Source organism: Passer domesticus, chromosome 13, assembly GCF_036417665.1.
Source record: "Passer domesticus isolate bPasDom1 chromosome 13, bPasDom1.hap1, whole genome shotgun sequence".
Lineage (NCBI taxonomy): Eukaryota > Metazoa > Chordata > Aves > Passeriformes > Passeridae > Passer > Passer domesticus.
In genome coordinates this window covers 18464194-18491521 of record NC_087486.1, presented here as the reverse complement: position 1 = coordinate 18491521, position 27328 = coordinate 18464194, and the positions used below count along the sequence as shown (strand labels likewise).

The 27328-nt window shown below is 45.0% G+C and overlaps 1 protein-coding gene across 4 annotated transcripts in view; it reads right to left on the bottom strand.

Annotated features, from left to right (window-relative positions):
- Window positions 1-429: 429 nt before the first annotated feature.
- The window catches only part of FBXW11 (F-box and WD repeat domain containing 11), a 57314-nt gene continuing 30415 nt past the window's right edge, over window positions 430-27328 (bottom strand). For all 4 annotated transcript variants that reach the window (XM_064387396.1, XM_064387398.1, XM_064387395.1 and 1 more), the window contains 12 exons: window positions 23950-24012; window positions 22698-22923; window positions 19337-19523; window positions 18461-18551; window positions 11111-11248; window positions 10464-10582; window positions 9678-9927; window positions 8586-8704; window positions 7949-8059; window positions 7341-7419; window positions 5736-5924; window positions 430-2747 (listed from right to left, as the gene is read on the bottom strand). In XM_064387396.1, the coding sequence (XP_064243466.1) occupies window positions 5763-5924; window positions 7341-7419; window positions 7949-8059; window positions 8586-8704; window positions 9678-9927; window positions 10464-10582; window positions 11111-11248; window positions 18461-18551; window positions 19337-19523; window positions 22698-22923; window positions 23950-24012 (1545 nt within the window). In that variant the 3' untranslated portion in view covers window positions 430-2747; window positions 5736-5762. The remainder of the gene's footprint in view (window positions 2748-5735; window positions 5925-7340; window positions 7420-7948; window positions 8060-8585; window positions 8705-9677; window positions 9928-10463; window positions 10583-11110; window positions 11249-18460; window positions 18552-19336; window positions 19524-22697; window positions 22924-23949; window positions 24013-27328) is intronic.

The following is a 27328-nucleotide window of genomic DNA, read 5'->3' as shown; positions in this document are numbered from 1 at the left end:
CAAAACTTTTCCTGAGTCAGAGCCCTGGAAGATTCTGCACAGCTCAAGGCATGGAGGTCGCTTCAACAAGCCAGGAGATGGGTAGTTTTTAAATATTCAATCTTCATTCTTGGTGAAGTAAGAAAAATTCCTTGTGATGTTCCTGCAGAAGCAGTGGGGTTCAGATCCCTGTGAAGGGTGAATGAGCTCAGCTCCAGGTCTCACTGTTCCTCCCAGTTTGTCCCAAAGAAAGGGAAGGGTGAAAGAGAAGCTGCCACCCCCTGTGCCAGAGCAGGAGCTGGGCTGTGGAACATGGGCTTAGCTCCACATGCCCTGTGCCTTCCACACATTTATTGAGCAGGGCCCTCCCCAGCCAGGCTGCTCCAGTCCATCCTTAACTCGCACCCAAACTCTGCTGAGGTGACATCACTCATCCATTCATGTGACAAATTAAGTTCAAACTTTTTTTTATTAAGCACATTCCACAGTACAAAGCTTTAGATCATGAACGATATCTGTACAATTTAACAGTTTCAAGAAGCTGTTCATACACCAACTTTCCAAACAGATAATTGGCAAACATAATTACAAGTTAGAATTAGACTATCCCAGTGCTTCGAAACATTAATATCGCAGTAATGTACAGTTGCTCAATTATGGTTAGCAAAACAAAGTCCAGAGTGCAGCCAGGATCACTACCATGAATCCCAGGAGTCGAGTTCCTTGGGTGCCAATCACAAAAGTCCACTGCTATGTTACACAAAGCACAAAGAAGTTTAGACTGCATGTCCAAATACCATTATCTCCCAAGGAAAAACAGGAATTTATATCTTACACATGCATTTTAAAAAAAAGGACTCCGCTCTTCAGAAACAAAGAACCTTTTTCTTCAGGGCTGCAATAGATCTTTTTTTAACAGTTTAATATTAAAGCTATTAGATGAGAAGGGTAAAGTAAGACACTTGCACGAACTACTGTCAAGCTTACCAAAAAGTGACCTTATGGACGCTCAGGAGCAAGTTTGCTCTTCTGGACTTCATCACATTTGCTCATCTGGATGAATAAATAGCTGGAGTAGCGGGGAGGGTGGGCAGGGAGCCCCTGCGGTGACCCCTGAGGGGCTGGGCTGTGACACCTCAAGCTCCCCCACTGTCCCTCGGCACCACCCGCCCCGAGACTGCACAGGGAAAGGCAACAACCCCACAGAGCCAACAGCTGCTGCCAGCACACACCAGCACAGACACAGAGGGAATGGCAGCACAGCCCGTGCCAGCCCAGCCCGCCCCGACAGCCGGGACCGCGCCCGCGGGCACCGAGAGGCCCCGCGACAGAAAATCCACTTTGCACTGCTCCACATCTCCTGGCCAAGGACAACGCAGGGGGTTGTGTGACCACACAGATGACAGGGGACACTGTGAGAACTGAAGAAGCAGCTATGGAGGCTCCCTCACAAAAACATGGAGGAGCCAGGACGCGGCAGCCGATCCTCCTGAGACACCAGCACAGAACTGGCACAGGAAGCAGAGCAGTGACTGGAACGAGCTCCTCTCACCATCAGGAAGTGTCACAAATGAAACATAAATAATGGAACTTTGGCCCATGGTATCGTCTCCACTGAGCAGCCAAACTAATGCTACTGAGGACATCAGCAGGGGCTGTGAGGCCCCACTGGTATCGGACACACAGCTGCAAATCCCGCAGCACAAAAATATAAGATACAGAACATAAATTAAACAGTTTTTAATTTTTAAAAAGTTTAGAAATTACATTTTAAAATATGTAGTTCCCATAAAAAAAACAACCAAAAAAATAACCAAAACAAAAACCAAAACAAAAACAAAAATCCAACTAATGAATACTGAAAACCTCCTTTTGCAGAGACAGTGTCTAAGTAATAATGTCACCACCAGTGCCAGGGGTTGGGACATCCTGCTGCCAAGTGCCACCATGCTGACTGTTAGTGTGTAGTGTCAGGACACCCTGAAGCTGGCACCAGAGGCTCTGCTGTCTGTACAAGGTATCTACATGCTTACACAGTATCCGAGATGAGGGAAGCACACAGGGAAGGAGGGGGACTACAGCAAACATCAGGAAGCGCAGGACAGCGAGTACAGAGCACAGGGCAAAGGAAAAGACAGTGCTATACAACTAGTTCAGATAACCTAGCCTGAATTACAGGGAATCTTTAATTTAAAAGAAATTATTGGTGCAGAAACAAGTAAACTGTAATCCAAAAATATTACTGAGCAACTCAGAAATATTTCTAAGAGTCCAACGTACACCTATGGAACAGAACGGGCTCTGAACTTGCCATGGGGAACGCCTAAAGGACAGTGGTGACTGGAAAGCAAAGCTCTGTACATTCTGGGCATGTGTTTGGCACCCAAATTTCACTGGAGAATGTTTTTTTTCCTTTAAAGTCAGACAAAAGTGCAAAGCAATATAAATTAGGCCAAGTCCTTTCTTGACTTCTGATTTATATCTGAAAAACAAGCCATCAGAGTTCAGTTTCTACGGACAATTTACATGTGAAGCTTTGGATTTCTCACAGCAGGGAAGGATAGGCTTCTGAAACTCATCTACTCCAAGTCAGTGAATTTGTAGCAAATTCAAAGACGACCACTGAGAGCAGGAAAGATTAAGAAATTTAGATATAGAATTGTGCTGCTTTGCATCTACACAGCATCTAGAACCAATTCTGACTTTAGCTGTCAATCATCTTCAGGCATGTAGTAGCCAAAAATCCAGTAGTTCAAGACTGTGGAACCCTGAAAAAGACAAAGACAAGTGAGCTGAGAGGAGGCACAGAGAAGCAGCATCCCCAGGTGCTCAGGCCTACAGCATCCTTTGCATCCAGGCTAAGAGGAGAAGGGCAGAGCACGTGCAGGAGGTGACACTCATGCAGGACAGCCAGGGCTACTGGCCAGGAACTCCCCAGTGCAGCCCCTCCTGCAGGGGAGCTGCCCCAGGGCTCTGAGCCCCAGTGCAGCAAGAGCCAGGCTCTGCATGGCTCTGGTCCTTGGCAGTGACCCACAGGCAGTTTGGTCTCACAAAGCCACAGCTCTGGTAGGCACAACCAGGGACCCTCCAGCTCAGCCCCCTGAACCCACCCCAAATGGCCAGGGGATTGTTCTTTCTTCCTCACACTGCAGAGGAAGAATTCTGCACAGGAGGCAAGTTCAACTGCTTTAATACATGAGCAGCTTTTAGGAAAACAGACCAAACCCCCAAATACTTTGATAATCCCATTTTCAGCCTGATGGCTCTGTTATCAGCTTGGAGGCAGTGTAAGGTCTGAGTGTAACTAAATCTGAACTTTGATTTTACCTGCCACTTCCCAAAACCTCTTTAATGGACTAGGGAGAACTTCCCTCTTCTGATATGACGTTCACATGAAAGGTTGAAACATCATTAGGCACTTGCTCTTGGCTTCCCTTCCCTCAGCCCAATGCCTAATGCTTAATACCAGAATATGAGACTATCATATGGTAACAATTTTTATCATGTTACAATAAACAACAGGAATTCAACAGAAAGCAATAAAACTCTCACAGCCAACTGCCAGGACTGTCAAAATTGATCCACTTTGAAGAGCCTCACACTACAAAGCCTGTAAAAACATGTGCAGGGCTGCTTCAAAACTTGCAAGACTGATGTTTGAAAGCTTATGAAACTGTTTCATTAAATGTCATGATGAAATATTAGCTGTTGGACCATAATTTTATGTAGATTTAGGGGTTGTGGATTCTGAAGTCAGAACAAACCTGTCAAAAAGTGACATCACAGCATCTCTGCAGTAGAGTAAATAGCTGTTAAGGGACTGTCATTACCAACACCAGGACCTGGGGGCTGTGTAGTCCCAGCTGTGCCTCCTGGGCCACGCAGACTGAGCTGTGCTCAACTGCCAAGTGTGCAGGATGTGAGCAGCAGAACCCCCTGCCAAAAGCATCTCCCGCTGCCCTGGCAAACCCCAAAGATGGAGCCATGTGTGCCACGTGGCCAAGTGACACCAGCACAGTGCTGCTCAAGGAATGACAGGAATTTTATACAACCCCTCATTTCTTGACCTGAGGGAGCAGCTGGAGCTGGGCCAGGGCAGCTCAGGCTGGATTTTGGGAGAAGGTTCTTCCCCCAGAGGGTGCTGGCACTGCCCAGGCTCCCCAGGGAATGGGCACAGCCCCAAGGCTGCCAGAGCTCCAGGAGCCTTTGGACAGCCAGGGATGCACAGGGGGATTGCTGGGGGGTCTGTACAGGGCCAGGGGCTGGATTTCAATGATCCTTGTGGGTCCCTTCCAGCTGAGGATATTCCATGATTCTGTGTTTCTTTTGTGCTTAAGACACCCTATATGTGGCTTTTAAAAACCCATGCCCAGTCTGTAATTTAAAAACAGATTTTGTCCATCTCAAATTATCATTTTAGTTAACTGAAGCAAGCACTGATGCAGGACTGGAAGGCAGATGGAGACTGTTTATAAAATGCAGCCTTTCCAGGTGTCCCTGTCCTGCCTCAGGCAGGATGAGCCATTCCATGAGTTTCACTAAGCTACCCCTGCAGCAGGGTTCTTAAAACCTGCTGGGAAGGGGAGGTTTAGCTGGGATTCTGCACATGGCCCATGCTCACAGCATTAGAGCTTTTCCATACTGCAGGGCCTGAGTACAGGAATGCTGAGAGGCAGCTCAGCCTGGCAATGGCCAACTGCTGGCTCCAACCCTGCAAAGCAATGTGCCAAGAGATCCCAGTGTCAGATCCAGAGAGGAGGCTGCCCTGGTGCTTTTAAAGGAGTTCAGGAGCAGGGAAGGCAGCTAACCCTTCCTGTGGTGAAAGAAAACTCATCTTTTAGCAGAAGCACCTCAAAGTGTGTCTCCACAAGGGAAGGGATTTCCCAGCCAGACACAGAGATCCTGCAGGAATGCAAAAAACCTGAGGAATACATTGCCACAGCAGGGACAAATGTATCCAGAGAGACAATGAAAACCCCTTCTTACAGGAAGGCTTTCCACACCACGTTTAAACAAAGCACTCATTATCTACTTCAAATAAAGTAAATCCTTCCTGTTGGGGCAATGTCACTCCCAGCTCCTCTCGCTGTGGTGTCTCCTCCATTCCTGGGAAGCACTGGCAGAGCCTGCTGTGCTTTGGAAGGCAGTGCCTGTATTTCCAAGCCCCAGCACTCACAGGTAGGTGTAGTTTGAAGTGCAATTGTTGGCAGAGAGAAGAATCCACACTCCCAACAAAGGGCTTTGAGCACTGACTGAGTGACTGGGAAAGGGAACCAAACTCCAGCGAGTTCTGGGCTCTGTTTCAGACAGCCCTGAGCTGTGCTGGTGAGCTCTGAGAGCTCTCCCTGCCACTTGTGCTCCTCAGAGAGCTGCTGTTCCTGCCCCAGGCTCAGATCCCTGCAGAGGCTCTGCACTGCTCCTTGCACAGCTCCCCACAGCCAGCAGGTACATGGAGAGCTCCCACCAGCTCCCACTTCATGGGACAGCTGGAACGTCTGTGCCATACACCAAAGCTCCTCAATTCCCAGCAATGCTGTGAATACATGACAGCTCTTTTTAACATGCCTGAACACCCAGTTACAACCATGAGGCCTTACAGAAGGGGGAAGCCTACAAGACATGCTGGAGCATGACCACACAAAGACTAGATAGGGAAAGAAGTGGCATAAAAAGGTTTTCTTTTCCTAAGGAAAACCTCATTAAGCCGAGCTGCAGGCAGAGGGAGTGTTTCAGACATTTCCCAGACCCAGCCTTACCTTTTGAGGGCAGTAAAGTGCAGACTGTTATCTGGAGATGTAGGTGTATGTTCTAGATGGAGAGCGGGTCTCGTTCTGGGCACTCGGTGGCACATTTAAGAAATCCCAAATCAGAATTGTATCGTCATGGGAACTACTAATGATCTGAAATTCATCAAACTGGAGCCTAAAGACACGTCCTGAATGTTCCTGTGGGCAGGAAGCAAGAAGTCAGCAAGGCAAGAGGGAAACATGGCAGTGAACTGGTATCACACAGGGATCTGGACACACAAGGTATGTTCAAACTCTGCTATGCTGACTAAAAAACCTTAATAATTATACACAGATCAAAGAAAAGCTGCTTTTGTATGTAAATTCTTTACAAAAAACACACTGCTCCCAAATTCAGTGCTGTACCCTGAGCCTCCCTCAGTGGGCCCAGCCCAGCCACAGGCTGAGATTATTCCAGATGGAAGCTGTCTGTCCACCAAGGAGCAGCAATTTTGGCCCCTGGCTGGCACTGATGCTCTGCCAGGGCTCCTTCTCCTGCAGAATTCTCTGCTGATTCTGTTTTTGAGCAGCCCCAAACAGTACATCACAGCTCCAACCTGCTGAGGGGATCCTCACACTCACAGCAGCAGCCAGGAATTCAAACTCTGCCATAAGAAGGGGAGCAATGCTCCAGCAGCTCTTCCAACAAATCTCAAAGTGGCACAGGAAGCCCAGAAAAGGTTCTCCCTTTAGTCCAGCTTATCCACACTCATTAAATTTAAAGTGAGGACTCTGCCTTTATTGGAGAACAAGCTGGCAGAGTGATCCCAAACTCCAACCTGAGCTACAGAATACCCACAGAACACAGAAACAAAGAACTTTTTCACTAAAACTAAATCAAAGAATAGTTACATCTCTATACCACGACTACTAAGAGAAAGAAAAAGGAGAAGCATTTCCAGCCACATAAGCACTTCTCCAGGTATTGGAAATGCCAAGCACATGCACCACCTACAGTCAAGGACTCTGAGTTGCTATGGGCTTGTCAAACTGACTCCTGAAGTAAAGTTCCACACACATTCGGGTGGAAAGAACAAGGAATTCATTCCCCCATCTATTTTTAATTAAGTCTGCTGTCATAAGCCAAAGCCCTCATTACAAAGAAAAATATACCTTAAGCAACTTAAGCCTTAAATGTGACTGTCCTCTGAAGAGCTGAGAGTTCCTGTGGCAATCTGTTGGACTCAGTTTCCTCCCCCCTTCCCAGCTCTTCCTTCCAAAGTTAAGGGTTAGGAAAAAGTTTGGGAAAGGCTCACAAGATTCTTGCCCCTTTGTTAATAAGAGGAAATTTAAAAGCAGCCCTACAGCGATATTAGGGAAACACACCAATAACCAGAGTGATATGATAAAGTATCATGATGATTTCTTCTTCTTTTAAGAGTATCAGAGAATCTCAAACCAGAGAAATTAGATACTTCATTTAAGCTCAGATGCAAATCATTCAGGATATGACAATAAATTTTTCTTCATTTTTAAGCACTCTAGACTTCATAAACCATCCTGACATTCCCACCTGTCCCACAATAATGCACTAAAACACCCCTGACTACTCCAAATTAATTAATTTTTACTTACCACTAACGTACGCAAGCATAACGTACTTGCTGGGGCACGAGGGTCAAGAGCAGCTTGCAAGTCCCAAACTTTAATTTTCCTAAAAGTAAGAGAAGAAAGTCATTATGAAAACATAGAAAATAACATCCAAAGCCCCGGAAAGTTTGCCAGGTTTTCACTACAGCTACTTCCTCAGGATCAAGCACACTGTGAGAAATACTAATGCTCAAGCTCGTAAAAGCCAGTAGTTTTGAGTGTCTTTGCAGCAGCCATTCCACTGATGGCTCTGTGATGGCTGTGACAGACAAGCTGACAATGCACACACAGACCCCTCTGCAATGTGGGAATGAAGCTGGGCCCACCAACCCCAGGCAGACACTGAGCAAATAAAAGCCTACAGCCAAACCCAGTTCCAGAATTGTTTTCAGTAACTCTCCAGGCAGAGAAAAAAAAAAGGAGAATTTGGATATGGATGTAACTGCCATGAATCCACACTGCACTGCAGACACTGAGCAAGCCAGAAGTGCTCTGGAGAGGAGTCCTGCCATCAGCCCCACAGAAAGGGTCTGCAGACTCCTGAGAGCCCCAGAAGAGAAAGGCTAAATTTTGGGAACTGTTTTCAGACCTACCCATCGTAGGCTCCACTAACAATCCTCTTGTTGTCGAACCTGATGCACCGAACCAGCTCTTCATGGCCTTCTAATACTCTTAAACAGGCACCACATTCAATGTCCCAGAGCCTGGGGAGAACACAGGAGAAAGGCTGATTCCTACACCCAGGGTTAAGCATCTACTGGCTGGTTTGCTGTGGGAGGTATGTAATTTGCTTAAAAAAAGTGTCATTCAGAGCAGCTACAGTACACATATTAAAATTATTGCAATTATTCAGAATCACATGCAAGTAAAGCTCAGATGTGTGTTATTCTGGGAAATTCTAACAGAGTTTTTTCTGTTCTCTGTCAGCCATTGATTAGAAGTTCAGAAAGTAAGAAAACCAGGGAGCAATGTCTTCCCCATCTCTCCCAGCCGTCAACAAGGGGATATAGCAGTGGATAAGAGGTTTTGTTCACTCTGAAACCTCAGTGTCCCACTCTTTCACAGGGTTGTGAAATGTTTACTCCTACTCTGAGGTAAGCCCCATTCAGAAACCATCTGCTCCAATGGCAAGCCATGCCAAGGAAGTTTTGCAGCATCAGAGTTGAGGGAAATGCTGTTTTCAGGACAGAAGGGCCCTGTCACTCACAGCCAGCAGCTGGTGGCACCCACCTGATGGTGTTGTCCGAGGAGCCACTGACCACGAGGCGGTCCCGGTACTGCAGGCAGGCGATGCCGCGCTTGTGCCCGTTCAGGGTCCGCACGAACTCGCACGTGCTGGTGCTCCACACCTGGGGACAGGGGACAAACTCCCTGAGAGCTGCAGCAAACAGGGCTCCTGCACCGCATGAGAAGCCACTAGGAATTCACAGACAGAGGGGCCTCGGGCTGACAGAGGAGTGAAAACCCACAGAGCATCTTCAGAGGCAAAGAGCAGGGCTCGGGCACCAGTGGGGACCCAGCAGGGACAGAGGCACTGCTATGGCAGTGAGAAGAGCTGGGGGTTGCATCTAAAATATTTTCAGGTGGCAGAGACTACTCCAAATGATTTCAAAACCTTGATTACACTTCCTAAGTTAAAAATAATTTTTAAAACTGGAGTTGGCAAACACAAAACCCTCATGCTTTTTTACCAAAGAAATTATTAGGAAGTTCTTAGTAAGAGAAGGTCCAAATGGCCTTTAAGCTTGGTCTTAACCTTAAAGGATTCAATCAACTTTGCCCATTTTTAATGAACTGTAATTGAAATTGTAACGCAGAGTATAAAGTGGCTCATTTTCCAACACAGAGTGCAGCAGGATCTCTGGCAGAGATTTGGACATGGAACTGCCAAGAACTTTTTGGCCCAGGCTAAGGCAGCTCTGGTTCACAGAGGGCAGGGTGGAAATGCCTTTGTTCTATTACTGCACTCTGGGTAACTCAAATCTTCTGGTATGTAACAGCCTTCAAATCCAGCCTCTGAATCCTTCAAACATGGCACAGCCTGGCTGAGCTGCTGGGAAAGCATGGTGAGGAAAGGCACTGCTGAGGAATTTCATGTCTGGACAGAACTGCCAAGTGAAATTAAAAATACCACTGGAAAAAGTCACAGGATGTGGCACATTCAACAGAGCAACTGATCTGGAGACTAAGAGTTCATACAGCAAATGGGCTTTGCTTTTCCGTGAAAAATATTCCAGTGCAGTTGTGTGCCCAAAGTCACCAAGAGGACACTGCTCACTGAGAGACACCAGAAAGGGCCTGGAGCAGAGCTCTGCCACTGACCTTGATGGTCCTGTCCCCCGAAGCTGACACGATGTACTTGTCATCGAAGTCCACCACGTTGACAGCGGCGCGGTGTCCCACCAGGACGCGGCGCAGGGTGATGTCCGTGGGGGAGGCCATGTCCCACACGGCGATGGACCTGTCCTTGGAGCACGTCACCATCAGCCCGTTGCTGAACCTCAGGTGGAGCACAGCCTCATTGTGGTGGATCAGCGTGTTCAGAACTTCCCCTGTATTTACATCCCAGACTCTGTGGGAGAGAGGAGTGTTATCCCAAGGGAAGTGATGGCTCTTTGGGGTGAGAACAGGCACAAGCCTGCCCCAGTCTCTACGGGAGAGCTCTGGCTGGCTAGCCCCTGGCAGGGCTCAGGCAAGGCAGGAAGATGGCTGCTGGAAGTGTCCTCACTGCCAGCAGAACTGCAAGTCAGGCAATGCTCCACGTGTACTGAACACTCTCGCAATAAGAGTCACAACTGCAACGTGTCAGAGGGCACTAAAAGAAACCCTAACTGAAGAAATTGTTGCATGGTTGGCCATCAGCCACTCCAAAACTTCAGGATATGCCTTGAATCCCACAGGTCATATTCCTTCAAAATTCCTAATGCTAAAAGAACAAAATAGATTTTGAAGAAAAATTATTTAATATGATCCTTTGCCAAGTATGAGTATCTTGCTTCTGGAATACAAAATATCACATTAATCTTAGGGATGTTTTCCTATATTTAGAGATTATTGAAAATATTCCCAGCCCTGAAACTCAAATTATTTTTGTACAAGAACACTCACCTCACTGTAGAATCTGAAGATCCAGTTACAATAACTCTTTCATCATATTGCAGACAAAGAACTGAGCCAGTATGTCCCGTCAATACTTTCAAACATTCCAAGCTTGTTTTGTCCCAGATCTGTTAGAAACAAGAAGGGTAAATGGCCTATCAAGATCAAAAACATGGGTCTGAGACTTGAACATTGTCACAGCTGCGAAGAAAGGAGGAAAACCAGACCCCTAGACCCCCATCAGGGGGCCTTGTCCTTCCTTTTAGCTTTAGGAAGTATTGATGTAAATTTTTGAGAGAACAGTGAAAAATAACCAAGCACCATGAGTAGATCAAATCCTCTCCGGCCAAAGAAGTGCCAGGGAGGATGGAAGTGAAGTCCTGCCAATGAAACAGCCACAGCCAAGGCCAGTGGCACACAGACACCTCCCCCCTCTCCTGGGGGAACACTGATTTCAGGGCAATCTTTGTAGTTAATCCATGTGATCCCTAGCAGTGCCCCAGGCTTCCAGAACAGAGTGCAGGTGAGGTCTTTGCCAGGCTCACACATCCCAGCCTCACCAACCAGTGTCCCATGAAGAGACACCAAAAAGCACAGGCTGCTTCCAGGGCAGAACCCCACTCACAGCCAGGGCAAGGACAAAGGGAAGTGCTCACCTTAATAGAGTTATCTCGTAGGCCACTGATGATCTTCTCATCATCATACTGTAAACAGTAGACCCCCTTGCTGTTCTCCGAGCGGCACTGGATCCTTTGCAAGTTGTGCCTCCCACACCTCCAGTTGGATTCTATAGTCTGACCAGAGGGCAAAAAAAGGAGTTGGGCCTCAGGCTGCACCAGGACTGTCCCACCCCCCCCAGCTTCCCACTTTAACACACACCATCTTTGAAGCTGAAGGACATAAAACAAATCTCTTCTCCTGCTCCCAAAAAAGACACAAAACCCACAATGAATTAGCATTAGCACTTCTGTCATTTGTCATGACAAAAGCTGTGTTTATGGAGGAAATCATGGTCAACCAGTCTTAATGAAAATTTTGCAAGGAACCATTAGAGAGACACATTCCAGAACCATTTCCCCCTACATTTATGTGACCAACCAACAAAAGCTGCAAAGATGAGACCAGGAGTTCACATGATGCCTTGTCTAGCCTCACCTGTGTGACCAACATTACAGAACTGCTGATTCCAACAGGGATTTCCTGGGTCTTCCCTTCCCCAGCCATATCACCCATTAATTGTACTACACACCTTGGAAAGAGGTGTTGAGATATGAAACCCTCCTGAAAGTACCTAAAATCCTGATAAAAATAAAGCTCAACAGGAACTATAAGGTTTCAAATAACCTAAACTTGCTTTCCTCCCCCCACCTGACATCTGTGGAAGAGTAATTCTCAACATTTTCATTCCGAGAGGTACTTTTAAGGAGAGAGACCTGACATGCTGTAAAAAGCTGCAAACTATTTCATAGCAGAACCAGCATGATTTTCAGGTCTTAATTAGCTTTACTCCTTGTTGGAAAATCAATTCTGGATTCAAAGAAATGTGAAGATCCTAACACAACCATAAGAGAACGTGTGCCCAGAACTCCAGGCCAACACCTGCAGCACCTGGGCAGGCTGGGATGCTTTCATCAGAATAGGCCATCTGTTTAGCTATTTCTCTGGAATTCTCCCCAAATACTACATGGAAACCTGGGGAGAAGATGACAGACTGGCAGTTTGTTTGGAAAAGGATATTTATTATGTAATCCTAACTTCCAAAGCAGTAGCAGGCACCTCTGCAGCTCCTCCAAGATTAAAACTGACTGAACCCTCAGTAAAGACAGAAGTGGAGCATGACATCCCAATTCTAGGAAAACATGTCTGCTTCAAGGGAAAACCGACTTTCCACTTTGTCTTCCACTTGTTTGCTCCTTAAATTGTCTCACATTATGCAATTTGGAGAGAATTATACCCAGTCCTAATACAAACCTGATGTGCCCCAGGAATTTGTCTAAATCACAAATATGAAGAGACGCTTCTAGAGGAGCAGCTGACAGATCACTCACCCCCCTCATTCCCTTCCAATTTGGTGGGGAAACCAACAAAAGTGAAGGTGTCAGTTTGGGATCAGCTTTCCTGGCCAGCCAGTGCCCTGCTGATTGGCACACTGGGAACTGGGCCCAAAGCTGGCACTGCTCTGGAGAGATCAGCCCAGCTCATCTCCTTGCTCAGCACGCAGTGCAGGGTTGGAGCAGGGAAGGACAGGCAATTCCCAAGCTTTAGCTCATCTGGGCTAGGAGGGCACAACTGCAGCTCATCAACTCCTTTGACCCTCAGAAACAAGAGAGGACTGCAGGCATCAACAGCAGGAGCCAATATAATTATAGATCTGAAGGCAGCAGATTTAAATATGTAATAGTAACACCAGAGGCACAGGGGATAAGGCATCGGAGATCCCAGTCAGCCAATTTAAATAGTTTTAGAAACTATTTCTGTTCAGACACTCAGTTCTGAATAGTCTTAAGGGAGAGCTTCCCCAAAGCCCTGTTCTTGGAAAGGTCTGCACTAAGCTTGCACCAAGCATGTGCCAGATGAGCTGTGAAGGCTCTGTGAGCATTTCCACACACTTCAACTTCCTGTGCCAGCCACTCCCAACAGCTCCAGAATACACTGGGAACCCCCCAGATCAGAAATGCTGCTGGTCACAGCTCCCCAGAGCAGCATGCAGTGGAAGTTTGCTCACCAGGCACTGGGGACACGAGCTGGCTCAGTTCTCACAGGCTCACGACAGGAAGCTACTTCAGCTGCTCCCCGTAAGAAAATGCTGGCTTCAGATAAAGGAAACTAAAAGTCTTGTGTACCTCTGTGAGGGCAGTAAGGCACATGCAAGTGCACAGTTCAGTTCTGTGAGGAGATGTCATTCCATATAGCCATTATGTGGTGTGGCTACTGTGGGAAAACAGTGCCTGTTTTTGGAGAACTTGTAAAATCCCCTCACGCTGCCTTAATTCTTGGGATGCTGGGAAAGCAGCCATGACACACAGAATGCACAGCAGCACTTCCCTGGGCAGTGGAGTGAAACCAGATGTGCAAATCCAGAGAAATAACATTTGGGATGACTGAACAGACTGAGTGGGTGGGCAACTGGAGGACCCTCTGAGAGGAACATGGTTAATGAAGAATTGGCAACCACATGAAAGCTTCTGCTACAGAGAATTTCTGGTCATTGCTCCATGGTGCAGGGAGTGAAAGTCTTCATCTGCATCTTCCTGCCAGGAGAGATCCTACCTGTATACACCAAGCTGGGAGGACAGCAGGTATGAGGGGTGAGGAGATCACCGTGTCTGTGGCCTCTTAGAGCATCAGCGAGTCAGGGCTGAAGAATCCCACAGTTTATTTGTGTACTTATGGCTCCAAACCTGCACCAAGAGATCCAGAACCCACTGCTGCATTTTCTACAGATGCCCTCAAAAATCTTCTCTGCCTCTGAACTCAGGTTTCCCCACTAAAAGGGAGAACAGTCTCTGAGTTCACACCCACAGTTTCCCACACTCTCCTAAAAGCTCACCCGAGCAACAGCAGTGAAGAGCTCACAAATGCTGCACAACCAACAAAATCTGGACATACAAGGGAAAGACCTAGCATTTGCCACAGCAGGAGAGCCATTTGGCAGCTGAAGTGGTGCACAAATGGATTGAAAGAAAGAAAGGCATTTAGTGAGAAAAGTACAAACAGAAAATAGTCCAAGATACAGAGGTGTAGCCAAGCCTTGACCATGCCAGAATATATTCACTGGTGTGAAGATGCACAGTGAAAAAAAAATGCAATTCATCTTCATTAACAGCTGGAACATTAACTATACATTGGAAGTGTTAAGGATAATCTACTAGGAGCAGGGTTTTTTTACCATTGGATAATGTACACTGTGTTCAGCTCCTTGGCTAACAACTGCATTTTTATCCTTGTGAATGTTATTGCAGAGTAAAGTGGGTTTATCTTAATCCCATAAACCAAGAAGTTTCTGTTCCCTCTGAATACACAATTCTCCTGCAGGACAAGTGGGACAGCAAAAAGCAAAAGGAACATCCACATTTGTTACGTATGTAGGGATTTCTTCTGACGCATTAGGCCATGAAAATCCAACCCTTTGTTCTTCTCACGCTTTCCTCAAAGGGAAAAAGGAAAATCCCTCCTGACCATGGCAGAGGGAAGGCATAAATAAATAAACTTGTGTCACCAGAGTAGAGAGGACTTAATATTTCATTCATGGTCAAATTAAGAGGGTCTGATAAGCAATGACCCCCAGGTCCCCTTCCAGGGCTGCTCTGAGTTAACAAGCAGGAGTGCCGTGGGGCAAAGGGAACCAAAGGAGCCAGGCCAGGGCCCCAGCCCGGGGCCAGGGCAGCTGAGGGGGAAGTTCTGCCCTGCTCAGACCAGGGCTGCAATCTGTGCCATGCACCACAAGAACTTGGTCCCTCCTGCTCCAAAGCCTCCCCTCTCCTCGGCCAGCTTCATCTTTAAGAAATGTTTTTTGGAAAGCGCCTGTGGAATGGAGATTTCAAAGGCTGGCTGAAAAAAATTCTAGCCATATAATGCTGACCAGATTCTCCCCACATATGCACATAAAATTTCTCCAGCATCATAATTAAGAGCAGTACTAAACAAACCCATTTCCCTCAGAAATTATACCCTGCAATCTTCATAAACAACCAAGTCCCAGTGCTGGCAGGGACTCAGGGCAAGAACCAACTTCTTTCCCTTTTCAAACTGTCCCAAGGCTTTAAAAGTTCCCTTCCAGTCCTAAAACCAAAACTTTTCCAGAAATCAGAAGAACACAGAGTGTTTATCTGATGGCCTGGCACTACATCTTTCTAAAGTCTTAGAAAAAAACACATTTTTCTTCTCATCTTAAATAGGTGGACCCAAGTCTCTATGGAAACAAACTGAGGGCACTCGCCATGTGCCTCAAGATAAGGAGAACATTTATGAAATAAAGTCTTCTCAACTCATCACCAGAAATAGATGCTTGTGCTAATCCTGAGGGGACAACACAATAGTTGGCCACGCTTCACAAATAACATGGAAAAATTCCAGGGCCTGGGGTTCTGGAGTGGGCAGGATTAACCCTCCCAGGCTGGCTATGTGCCGGACGACAGGACCCCATGGGAATGGCCACCCGCTCCAGCCAGGGCCCTGCACAAACAAGGTCTCACACCAAGTCCAGTTTTCTAGGATAAACCCCCAGATCAAAAAAGGTTTTCTCTTTAAAAAAAGTTCCTAAAAAACCCTGGCAGTTCAACGTGTGACTTGGAGAGGTTTGGAGGGACTGGACCACCTCTTGTGAAATGAAACCTAATTAAATATTTGGCTTCACAGTGGAGGTGGAGAGTAACCATCTCTTTCCAAGAATTTGGTTTCTGATCTCTAAATGTCCTCTTTTTTTTGAAATCAAACTACTTCAGAAGTGACATTATGTTCCTAAAATGTGTTTGGCATGAAGTAAACAGACACTGGCACCACCACATTTCTGGAGAGGCAAGGGAAGCTCCCTCTGGCAAACCCCTGCCTGTGTTACCTTCAGCTCCCGCCACTCTGTGCTTGCATGAACTTTTGACACACAACGCAAGCAGAGCCCAAGGGAAAGAATTAAAATTTGCTGTTTATCATTCCTCATTTTTCCTTCCAATTGTTAATTCAGGTTTGGGATTATTTTTCAAATTCTGACATCAGAGAGCACATTCTGTTTTGAGCTTACCTCTGCCCACAACCCAATTTAGCACCAGCTGCAATAAATTCCTAACTCTCACCCTTGGAAACAATCTAGCAGGATCTGGTCAATCTTTGTGGTAAAATACCAAATGACAAGATTTTTGTGCTACATCAAATATATTTAATAATATTAAAAAAATCCCATCCTCTGGATTTGTTTTTAGCAACATGTATATAATTCTATAAATGCTAATATGGCTCCCTAAACTCTGACCCTCTGACAGAAACAGGAAGACCTTTAATTAAAGATCCAGGCAAATATTTGAAGAAAAAACATTTTGGTATTCAGAGACAAAAAATTCTTCATCACATCTAAGATGAAAGTCTTAAATCAGAGCTTCTACACATTGCTGTGAAACATGGAAGAATGGAGAAAGTACAAAACTGTGGAAGAGCAATAAAAACACGAAGAGGAGGAAAAAGTTAATTTTAAAGCTAGGTTTGGTTGTTATTGGTACCCACTCTCTGCATTTTAAACAGTGTTAAAAGCTTCTTTTGACAGCCCTTTAGGGAAGCAATTTCTGAAAAGTACTTTAAAGGGTGATTTATTTTTGGAAGTAGAAGAATTATTGGGCTCTTGACTACCAGCACAAACACCAACCCCACTCCAGGTCAGAGACCTGACAAACAGGAATATTTCAGAGGGCTTGAGGGAATAGGCAAGCAGGGGAAAATCTGCTGTGACAGAAACACTCATTGCTACAATGCATTTTAAAATCCTATTCTTTTCCCATTCTCAGCTATTCAAAGACTGAATTTTTTTTTATATTTATTATTGATATTGGAGATGAGAAAAGCACAAGGGGTTTGGGTTTTTCCTACTTGCTTCATCCCAGCAAGAAGTATTCAAAATTCAGGACCTTTGTTTCTGTGCACTGGAAAGCAAATCTACAGCAACTAAAGAACCAAAGCATTAAAGAGCCGATTGGGATAATTCAAAAGCCCTCAGAACACTTTCAAGGAGTCCTTCCATCTCTAATAACAACAGTGCCTACACAAATGTTCCACATATACAAATGAGTTTCAGAAGAATAGCATTCAAAGCGCGAGTTACAGTAATGCCAAACTGTTTTAGTGTTCTATGCAAATGGTTTCACGCTGCTTTTTGCCCATTTTCTTTACAGAACTAGGCCAGAATTGTGCAGAAATCAAGAAAATATCACACTAAAAGCTCTTAATCCCACAGGCTTATCATTGCAGCATCACTCTCATTCCCTACAGGGAAAATACATCTCCCCTCCCGTAACTAAGTGGATCATTCAGCTCACAGGTAAATATCAAGTTTGGTCATATTTTGCCTAAGGTGTATTTCATGCTCAACTCTTTAAATGTCTATAAATGATGTATCAAGGTTTATAAAAAGGTATTTGGAAAATACATTATGGCTTCCAGCAGAAGCATTTTACAGCTGGGTTCAGAGTTGAGGATAATTTTGTTTCCTGAGTGCCAAGAAGCACAAATTGTCATTTGCCTGCCATTCCACACAGTGATTCCATTAGTTCACATCTGTCTTCAACATCAAAACACATTTCCCCACTAATGAATTTCAGACCAATATTTTCCCATCCTGAAATAAATCCATGATAGTCTGTGGTGTAACTTCAGAGCTTTGTGGTGAACAGAGTAAGATGCATTTTTCTCCTGCTGGCAGAACACTGGGATGATCCTGATTTATCAGAAACATTTCAAAACTGCCAAGGCAAGCCCAGCTCTGTAAATCTCAAAACAAGATAAGCAAAATTTTATATCTGAAACTTCTTTACCACTGATGGCCCTGTGGATTCATCACCAGAGGACTGATGATTGCTCCCATCAAACCAGTTGAGAGGAAAAATCCCCTATGAGGACCAAAGCTGTATTTGCAGCAGTCAGCAACTGCTTTAGAAGTGATAAGTTACATTTTAAATAATTGTTGTTTAAGGCATGAACCTCAGATCACATTTCTGAGTGAGTGTATCACCAATATACTGAACATTCAGCAATACAGGGAATTATCTCGGAGTAGTGTGTCCTAAACCTGCTATTTTATTAAGATCCATAGTCTCAGAAGGGTTCCAAAACTCTTTAAATGCAAAAAGGATGCTGTTAACACCTAAACCAACACACCTGCTGTGCCAGGGAGCTGCTAAGGGTGTTTTTTACATCATCTCAAGAGCAACAGTGACACAGATTCATTGCTCCAGCATTCACCACCTCTGAAACCCCAAAATCAGCACCAGCATCTGTCCTGAGACAGGATAGATCAGAACACCTACCTCTATATCCTGGATTATCTTTGGGTATAAGGACCTGTAAAACGAATTGGGAGGCCCATCTGTTGGTCTGTTTTTAAACAGGTACTGATCCCTAGAAAGAAGGAGAACACACTTTTCAATATACCACACAAAGAATCCAAATTTCACAGGAATGCAAAGCCTGCCCAGAACAAACAAGTATTTTCAGAAATACCTGGGAGAATTTTTAGTATCATTATTACAACCCTTGTGACTTTGAAATTTAACAAATATTTAGAATGTCCAAGGTTAAAAAGATAACAAGTGTTTTCCAGTTCTGATTTCCTGCTCTACAAGGTTTCATCCTTGTGCTATCCCGTTGCTCTGTACATGCCTTTGCTCAGGCACACCACTAGAGAGCACAGGCAAACAGGTTTCTGAAGCAGAACAGCTCTCCAGAAACTTGGGAAGGACAGGAAATCTCCATTGCCACAAACAGCAAGGGTTTCTCTTTGAGAAGCTTTTGCAGCCCAAGCTGCTATTTTATACTTTATGCAAAAAAACCCAACGAACCAACCAAACAAAAAAGAAGAAGTCCAATTGGAAATACTTCACTTGAGAAAAAGCCCTGCAAATGTGCTGGCGCTGTTTTTTGTGAGCTGATGGAACTGACAGTTCTCCTCGCAATACAGAAATTCCAAATTTGCACAGACTCAAGCAAGAAAAAATGGTGACAGACATGGGAGCACAAAAGAACAGGGACAGAGGCAGAGCAGAAAGGGGAAGTGACAGCTTTGGCCTCCAGCCCTAGCAGAGATCAGTTGCTCGGCAATTCCCATTCACTGTAAGGCTCCTTTTGGGCAGGTTCCTTGGGAGGATGTGTGCAGGGGCCGTGCAGCAGTGGAGCTCAGCACTTACCAACCCCTCCTCTCCGAGAGCCCTTTCCAGAGCGGGTCTGTGCGTACCATCCTCTCAATGAGCTTCTTCCACAGCATCCCCTCCGAGATCACCCTCTGCCACTCCTTACACACCAGCTCTGCTGCACACAGGGATCTGGCATCGAGATAGGAAAGGATGTTTTCTGCTATGTGATCTAAGCCTTGCTCTACAAAGAAATGAAGAGCAGTCAGTGAGTGCACAGAAACAACCAAACCAGCTTTGCAAGACACTGAGAATCCAGAGCTTCGGGGCACGGCAGCAATGTGAGAACACTGCCATTGGCAGGGGCACCAGTTACAGGTGAGTGCACACAGAGACACCAAAATATGACCAAGGTTTTGTCTTTCCTGCCTGTTGGAACATCCTTCTGCCCTGCAGGGAGAATCAGCATAACACTGCAGTAAAAGCAGCATGGACACGCCCAGGGAGGGGATTCTCCCCTGCACTCTGCTCTCCTGAAATCCCACTTGGAGCAGGGATCACAGCTCTGGTGTCCCCAACACAGGGACATGGAACTGTTGGAGCAAGTCCAGAGGAGGCCTTGGGGCTGCTAGAGGGACTAGAGCAGCTCCCCTATAGAACCAGGCTGGGAGTGCTGGGAATGTTTAGCCTGGAGAAGGGAACGTTGTGTGGAGACCTCAGAGTCCCTGCCAGTGTCAGAAAGGGCTACAAGAAAGCTCCCCTGCATCAGGAACTGGAGAGTCAGGACAAGGGGGAACGGCTTCCCTGCCAGAGGGCAGGATTAGATGGGATATTGGAGAGAAATTCTTCCCTGTGGCAAAGTCACTGCTAAGTCTGTTCCTTATTTCAAAGGACCTGCAATTTTGCTTTCCACAAAACTCCCCTGAACCTGAGATGTTGAATAACTCAATTTTCATGAGTAACATACACCCCTTGGCCAAGCATGAAAAAAATCTTTCAAACCAGGAAATGACGACCTTTTTTAATTTTCCACTTTATCTCATGACAGCCCACTTTAGGCTTCAAATAGTCCTGACAAATCAAAGGAACTGGGTTTTTTTAGAGCATGAAGAGAGTATATTCATACAGTCCTCCACTGCACACTGAATTTCACATGGCCTTCATAAAAATGAACAGCAGCAGAAACTAATACATGTGAGTCTTACTCATTTATTGATTTATTCTACATAATTTAGGTAACTGTAATGTATGTCTAGTGGCCCTGTCCTTCATGTCTGTGCTTTGGACCTGATCCTATTATGTTAATTAGGGTAAATATTTCAGTTGACATCTCTTTTGGATGTAGCAATTTAAACCTGTGAACTTCTGCTAGCAGCAAAAATCTCAAGAATAGATTTATGTCAGACAACATACAGGACTAAGTTTAAGACAGATTAAGGCCTGAAATAGCTGCATATCCCTCTTTTACATCAAAAGACAGGGATTTGTTTTAGAAAATTTCTGAAATAGGTACTAAAGCCTTTCCATTTTCTGAAGTAAAATGAATTTGACATCTACTGGTAGACTTTTCAAAGGAAAATATGACACCCAGCCTTATGCCTCTACAGAGTCTTTACAGTTTAACAGAAAATGGTGAAAAAAGAGCTGTTGTCAATTAGAGGGAGCAGCTGAAGGTTTGGTTGAATTTCAATAATAAATTCAAACAATTAAAATTCACAGGGATTTCAAAGGTCTGTGTATAAATATCACTTTGTATGAAAATGAAACCCAAATGTGGGATGTCAACTCTCTAAATGTGATCAACATTAGATACAAAACAGTCACTTAGATCAGGAAATATGCAACAGTTACCACTCTGTCACTGAAAACAAGGAAGCCAGATTCCATCAACTCTTCTTCCATTTTTTCTACATTCTCACAAGTGTAAAATTGGTCAGGACAGTGAGCAAAAACTACTCCTATTTACAACAAAAGAATGTGACTTCTTCAAGACAAGGAAAGCCATCTTTTAAAAAGGCATCACTGAATATCCTGAGTTGGAAGGGACCCACAAGGATCATCAATTCCTGGCCCTGCACAGAATGACCCCAGAAATCCCTCCATGTGCCTGAGAGTGGTACTCCAGTTCTCCTTTATGTGACTGCAGCCCAGTACAGCATTGATTTCAATCAGCTGGGATTAAGCTCCTGGGTAAATTTAGACAGATGTTCTTCACACACCACAGCACCTTCAAGGAAGGCTGAATATGGGAACAATTCCCAATATTTACACTGGGGATAAGCAACAGAAGTTGTAAAGATGTATTTTGGTATACACAAATGTGGTGTAAACAAGTGTCACCTCACAAAGCTCCCAAAATTTTCTAGGGCAGAAATACGTAACATGAAAGATCTGTATAACTTTGTATCAGCCCTGAGGTATAAAAGCAAACAAAATAAAAATTTAATTGAAGATCAGACTTGCACATGAAGGGTCTGGAGAGTCAGTCCTAGGAGGAGCAGCTGATTTGGATTTTTAGGATTTAGCTTTTAGGCTTTGCATGGCCTCCTCCACCCTCAGTGTTCAGAACTGTCCTGGCATTGCTGGGATAACACCACAGGTGCTCACACACTTCAGGGTGAAGCTGTGCCAGTGGGCTGCCAGGGGCACACAGAACACACTGACCACTTACCCAGGCTGATTTCCCACTCTGCAAACAATGTCCACACTTTTCCCTTTCCAAGAATCATATGAATCACTGCCCTTAGCAGCAAGATTCCAGAGATACAATTTCTTCCAAAAACTTATCGAAAAATAAATACAACTTTACCAGTAGATTACAATCTAGAAATTCTATATATCCTCTATTGCTGCTCTGCATTTTTGTGAAAAAATTTATAAAGCAAGTGTAAAAACAGATTTCATATCTGAACATATCAACACAGGCTGACACTTGTGGGTGTCAGAAGAGGTTGCGAGTAACTGAAAGGACGAGTCAGGGCTGGACAATACAATAAAAATCCAAAAGTGTTTTTGCTCTCAGGTCAGCAACAAGAGTAGACAAACCAGATGCACTCATCTAAGGAGAAACTCAGAACAACATTAAAATGCAAGAGTTCCTAAACTAAAATACCTCTGCAGTAGCATTTTCTGTATGAAAACGGAGTTCAGACCAAAGCTTGCAGATGCACAACTTTTGTGACAACTCAGTTCCAATTCCAGCACAAATTCTTTGGCATACACCAGTCTGACTATTTTAACATGGAACAACACTGGCATCCAGTGGCCAATTCAATTAATCACAGAAGGCATTCAGCCACCTTGCTGCCCTTCTCTGCAGCAGGAAGCAGCACTGGCTCTCTGAGGACAATGGGAAGGCAGAGGATGTTCCCAGGGGCTGCACAGCCCAGGGCAGTCCTGTGCCCTGGCCCGGATTTACCTGGCAGCGCAGTGATGAAGTCCCGCTGTAACATGGGCTTCAGGTAGGAGTTAATATGTCCATGCTGATAGTGACACATTCGGGAAATGAGGTGTTCCACAAATTCCACTTGATCTGATTCAGACCACTGGTCAAAATATTTTATACACAAGTCCTTTTCCTTTTCGTAGTTTCCTTCCGATGGTCTTTTTCTTGAGACAATCACAGATGAAGTTCCATTACTTATCTGGGGTTGGAAAAGGAACATTATTTATATGTTAATGTATATTCAAATATTGGTATTTATAGATAAGCTACAGGAACAGCTTAAGAAAATCTCTCTCAAGGAAGAACATGTAAGAAGATGCAAAGAAATCATCAAAACTAAATTTTAAAACACATTCTTCAAGAAATGAGTTACATCAGATGAATTTCAAAGACTTTTCAAAGTGTTTCATAGCCTTTGCTCCTAAATTACTACTTACACTGAAAGTCTTGAATTCTTCCCTTACACCTCTTACTACTTAAACTCCAAGGGATGTAATTGCTTTTAGAACTACCTTTCCCAGCTCAAAGCAGTGGTTTCTGGGCACATTGCAGTTTGTCTCCACAAATGTTTTGCTCAGATTTTGGTGGTTAAAATAAGAATTCGAGACTCTCATGTCAGTGTTGCACTGGTTGTCCACAAATAAAAACTCAGAATCAAGGGTTTGGTTTGTTTTTGCAGAACATCTCTTGTCAATGTTTGGGACATGCACATGAACACCTCATTAAAATCCTAGGAGCTTCAGCTCCACATCAGGATGGCCCAGAACACCCCAGCAGGAGCCACTGCTAATTACTGAGCACAGCCCCAAAGTTATGCCAGCTCCTCTGAGCCCCTCAGGAGCCAAGGGGCTGCTGGGGAGCAACTGACAGCTCCAAAATATTCCCAAACTTCTTCAAACCAAATGGGTTGTGAGTCCTTGTCGTGTTGAACTTCTCTTTTTAAACAACAGTCACATGCTCAGAAATATAAATTTATTCCCAAGGATGCTTTGACAGAGCATTGTCCTTCCAAGGTCAGCACAAACCATAAAATCTGAGCAAAACTGGTAATTTCTTGAGGATTATCCACTGGCATCATCCTTCACTCGAAGGCTGAGCTAATTTTAGGAGGATACAGCCAATGACATCCAAGGATAATTATGGAGACCCAAGATTCAGATATTTCTCAAAAGCAGGAACATACAAAGTCCTGGAACCTCTCATTCTACATTCATGTTAGTCCTACCTGCCACAAGGTATTTTTCTTTGGAGACTCATCTTCATTCTGATCCTCCATTACTGATGTGTTCTGGAAAAAAAGAACAAATATTACTTCAGCTTTTTACTCTGTGACAATTTCTTGCTCTACAAGCATAACGAAAAAGCAAATCAATTGAACAGATAAAATTCATTTTCCCAGTGAACGGAATTCTCAAAGACTTTTGGCCACAAAACCTGAGTATCATAAATAAATTCCCCTTTTAACTGACATGTTTATCAATTCCATTTACTGTAAAGATAACTCCCCAACCCCGCTTCAATTTCCTTTGACAGGTTTTCATGCAGCCTTTCAACGCTCTTCTCACTGGGAAATAAATTCACTTTCATCCTACTCAAGCCAAAGCAATTAAACCTGTCGATGTATTCAACCAGCACTTTCTGCCAAAGTTAAATTGCATACAGCTAGGCAAAAAAAAAAAAGAAAGTCACTATACACTACTTACATGCAAGAGAATATGCTTTTTTCCCAGCTCTAGGAAAAGGGATCATTCTCTGCAATTCGCTGCCCAGGCTGGGTCTACAACCCTTGGCAGTCATCCCTGCCTTTATTGCAGTGCTCTCCCCACATCAGAATTGCTCCTTACTCTCACTACCCTCTCTTTCCTTCATCAACAAAAGATGGAAGCATTTCTATAAACCTTCAGCTGCAGATGCTTCTCTGAGCTCACCTTTGTCTCCCAAAGTAGTTCCCTCCTTTCTGCCCCTGCTGCTGATGAGCTGCTCCCTTTTGCTGTCCATGACACACCCACCATCTCCTCCTCCCTGCTCCCAAATTCCTCATTCCCAAGCAGTTCCAGCTTCCTCCAGCCCTGCCCTCCCCATCCTTGTGCCCAGGGGACTGGCAGGGAGTTAGCAGGACAAACTGAGTGTCCTCAAACACAGTCTGTATCTATTTCAGCCTTCTTCCCTTCTGTCTCAACAGGAACAAGGAGCTCAGGTAAAACATACAATGGAGTAAATCACACAATTCCCTTACTCCTGCCATCTTGGATTATGGATAACTCCTTAGAAACTACATCCACCCCCACTCAAAACACAATTCCATCTCAAAAGAATTCATCCCCTTCTCTTTCTTCCATAAGGATGTGTTGCACAAACTGAAGAGAACCTGGAAAATGAACAGTGTCCTGCTTATAGCAACCCTCCCTGCCCTGCCCAGCCCAGCTGCCTTGGCTCAAGCTTAACCTGAGCCCTCTCTGAAGGTGTGGAAAACAAAACATGTGGCACGTGGGCTTTGGATGACAGGATAAAAACTGTGGCCACAGGTAATGGAAAGATTCAACCACCTGGTCATGACACACGACAATGACAGGTACAAGCCCAGGAGGCGGCTGGAGGGGAATCCAGAAAGGAATAAAGGCAGGAGATGTTTGGAATGACTCTATAAAAACATGGATTTTAGTGTTTCTGGACATGCACAGAACAGACAGCTACACCTTCCATGGTTTTTGAAGCTGTAGTTTCTGCAGGGCCATCCCAGTTATTTACACGTCCTAACCAGACCCTCTCACTGGGGCACAAACCAGTGCAAGGATTGCTCTTCCCCAGCAGGGAACACACAGCACCCCCTCACTGACTGGGACCCAGTCAGCCCACACCAGTTACACCATTCTAGACAGCAAACATGCCACCAGGGAACTATGCAAGGTGTCTTTGATTTCATTTTATTTCAATATGAATATGTGAAAACACTCATTAGAGCGATTATATGTTGTTAACTGTGCATCCAATTAGTGTGTCCTTAAACGAGTAAGGAACATCTCATGTCCTTTGGCAGCTGAAGGCTGAATAAACCCGTGGATCCTGAGAGCTATGAGCAAGGAACACTGAGAATATCAAACAGGTGGCTTGAGCCAGCAAATTCAGCAGAAATCCCATATTTTATTCATCTATCCCCCCTAACTTTCCTTCAGCAGGCTATGATGGGACTTTGCCATTGCCTTTCTCCCTTTATCAGAAAATACCTCAGATCTCTGCCAGCTTTCTCAGGGATGGAGACTAAGAACTGCCTCCTAAGCATGATGTCAAACTAGGAACACCCAATAAAATTACAGCACAGCAGCACTGTGACACAGAGTGCAGGGAAACAAATGTCACCAAAACCATCAGACTTCCACACCAGTAGATTGTACAGTGAATTTCCCTCTGTGCTGTGCCCCTACTCAATTCCACTGTGCCTCCATTGCTGTCCAGGGGAAGAAGTGGGCAGCAGGCTTTGGGAAGAGGCTACAACCTTGGAATCTCACAGGACCACAGAATCATTAAGGTTGGAAAAGACCACAAGGATGTGCCCCATGCCCATCTTGTCCCCAGCCCAGCGCACTGAGTGCCACCTCCAGGTGCTCCCTGGACACCTCCAGGGATGGAGACTCCAAAGGCACTGCTGCCCAGAGACACTCCCATGTCCTGTCACCATCTGAGCCATGACTGGGGGGGCACATAACACAGCTTGTTTTTTAGGCTGGAAATGAACACCATATTCAGATATTTCACCAGGAAGTTGACAGATGCATTTATTTAATGGCATCTACTACTACAGCTTCTTCTGTTCTCTCTTTTCCCACCCTGACTCATTCTACACTTTCTTGCTGTATTTTAGAGCTTTTAAATCCTTCATCCATTCCCTTTCTGCTCCCAAATACATATTTTGTTTTCCCTATTATATCTTCTCTTCCTAATAAACTTCCTCTGCTTCTCTCTTAAAACACTTCATTTTGGGGTCATTCCCCCCATCACACACATCCCAATTCAGACTCCAATCTCTGTCTCCAGCTCTTAAGCCTACTAATTGGAGATGAGGAGGTGATGGGTGGATCCTGCCCTGTTGGCTGGAAGAAGCAATTAGACAGTTCTGATCTGTCCTGTCCACTCCCAGCAGAATGGAGGTGGCAGAAGAAGGATTTCAGAATTCCTGACAGCTGGTGTCACCAGTCCTGACTCCTGGGCTCCAGCCCTTGTGCAAGAACACTGATAGGCATCTCCAGGTCCAGCTCTTCCCTTCCCTCAGCGGCACCTCTTGCTCACCCCACCCACCTCCACATACAGCCAGATTCCCAGGTGGCTTTGAAGAGGTATCACCACAGAATTCACCCCAATTCCCTGCAGCTCTGCTGCTGAACAACTGCACAGCCCGCTGGATGCACTGACATCTCATCCCAGTGATCCCAGCAAGGCCGAGCTGCCCTTGCAGACATTCTCCAGGCGTGATTCCGATCCCCACAAGAGCCTTGCAGCTTCTCACAGTGCAAGCAGAGCTTCTAAATATTCATCTTGTTTATAGGTTCATTTTTTCCAGGAATTCTTGTGAAGTTGCTCATGGCTCTTGCAAAAGTGGAATGATTATT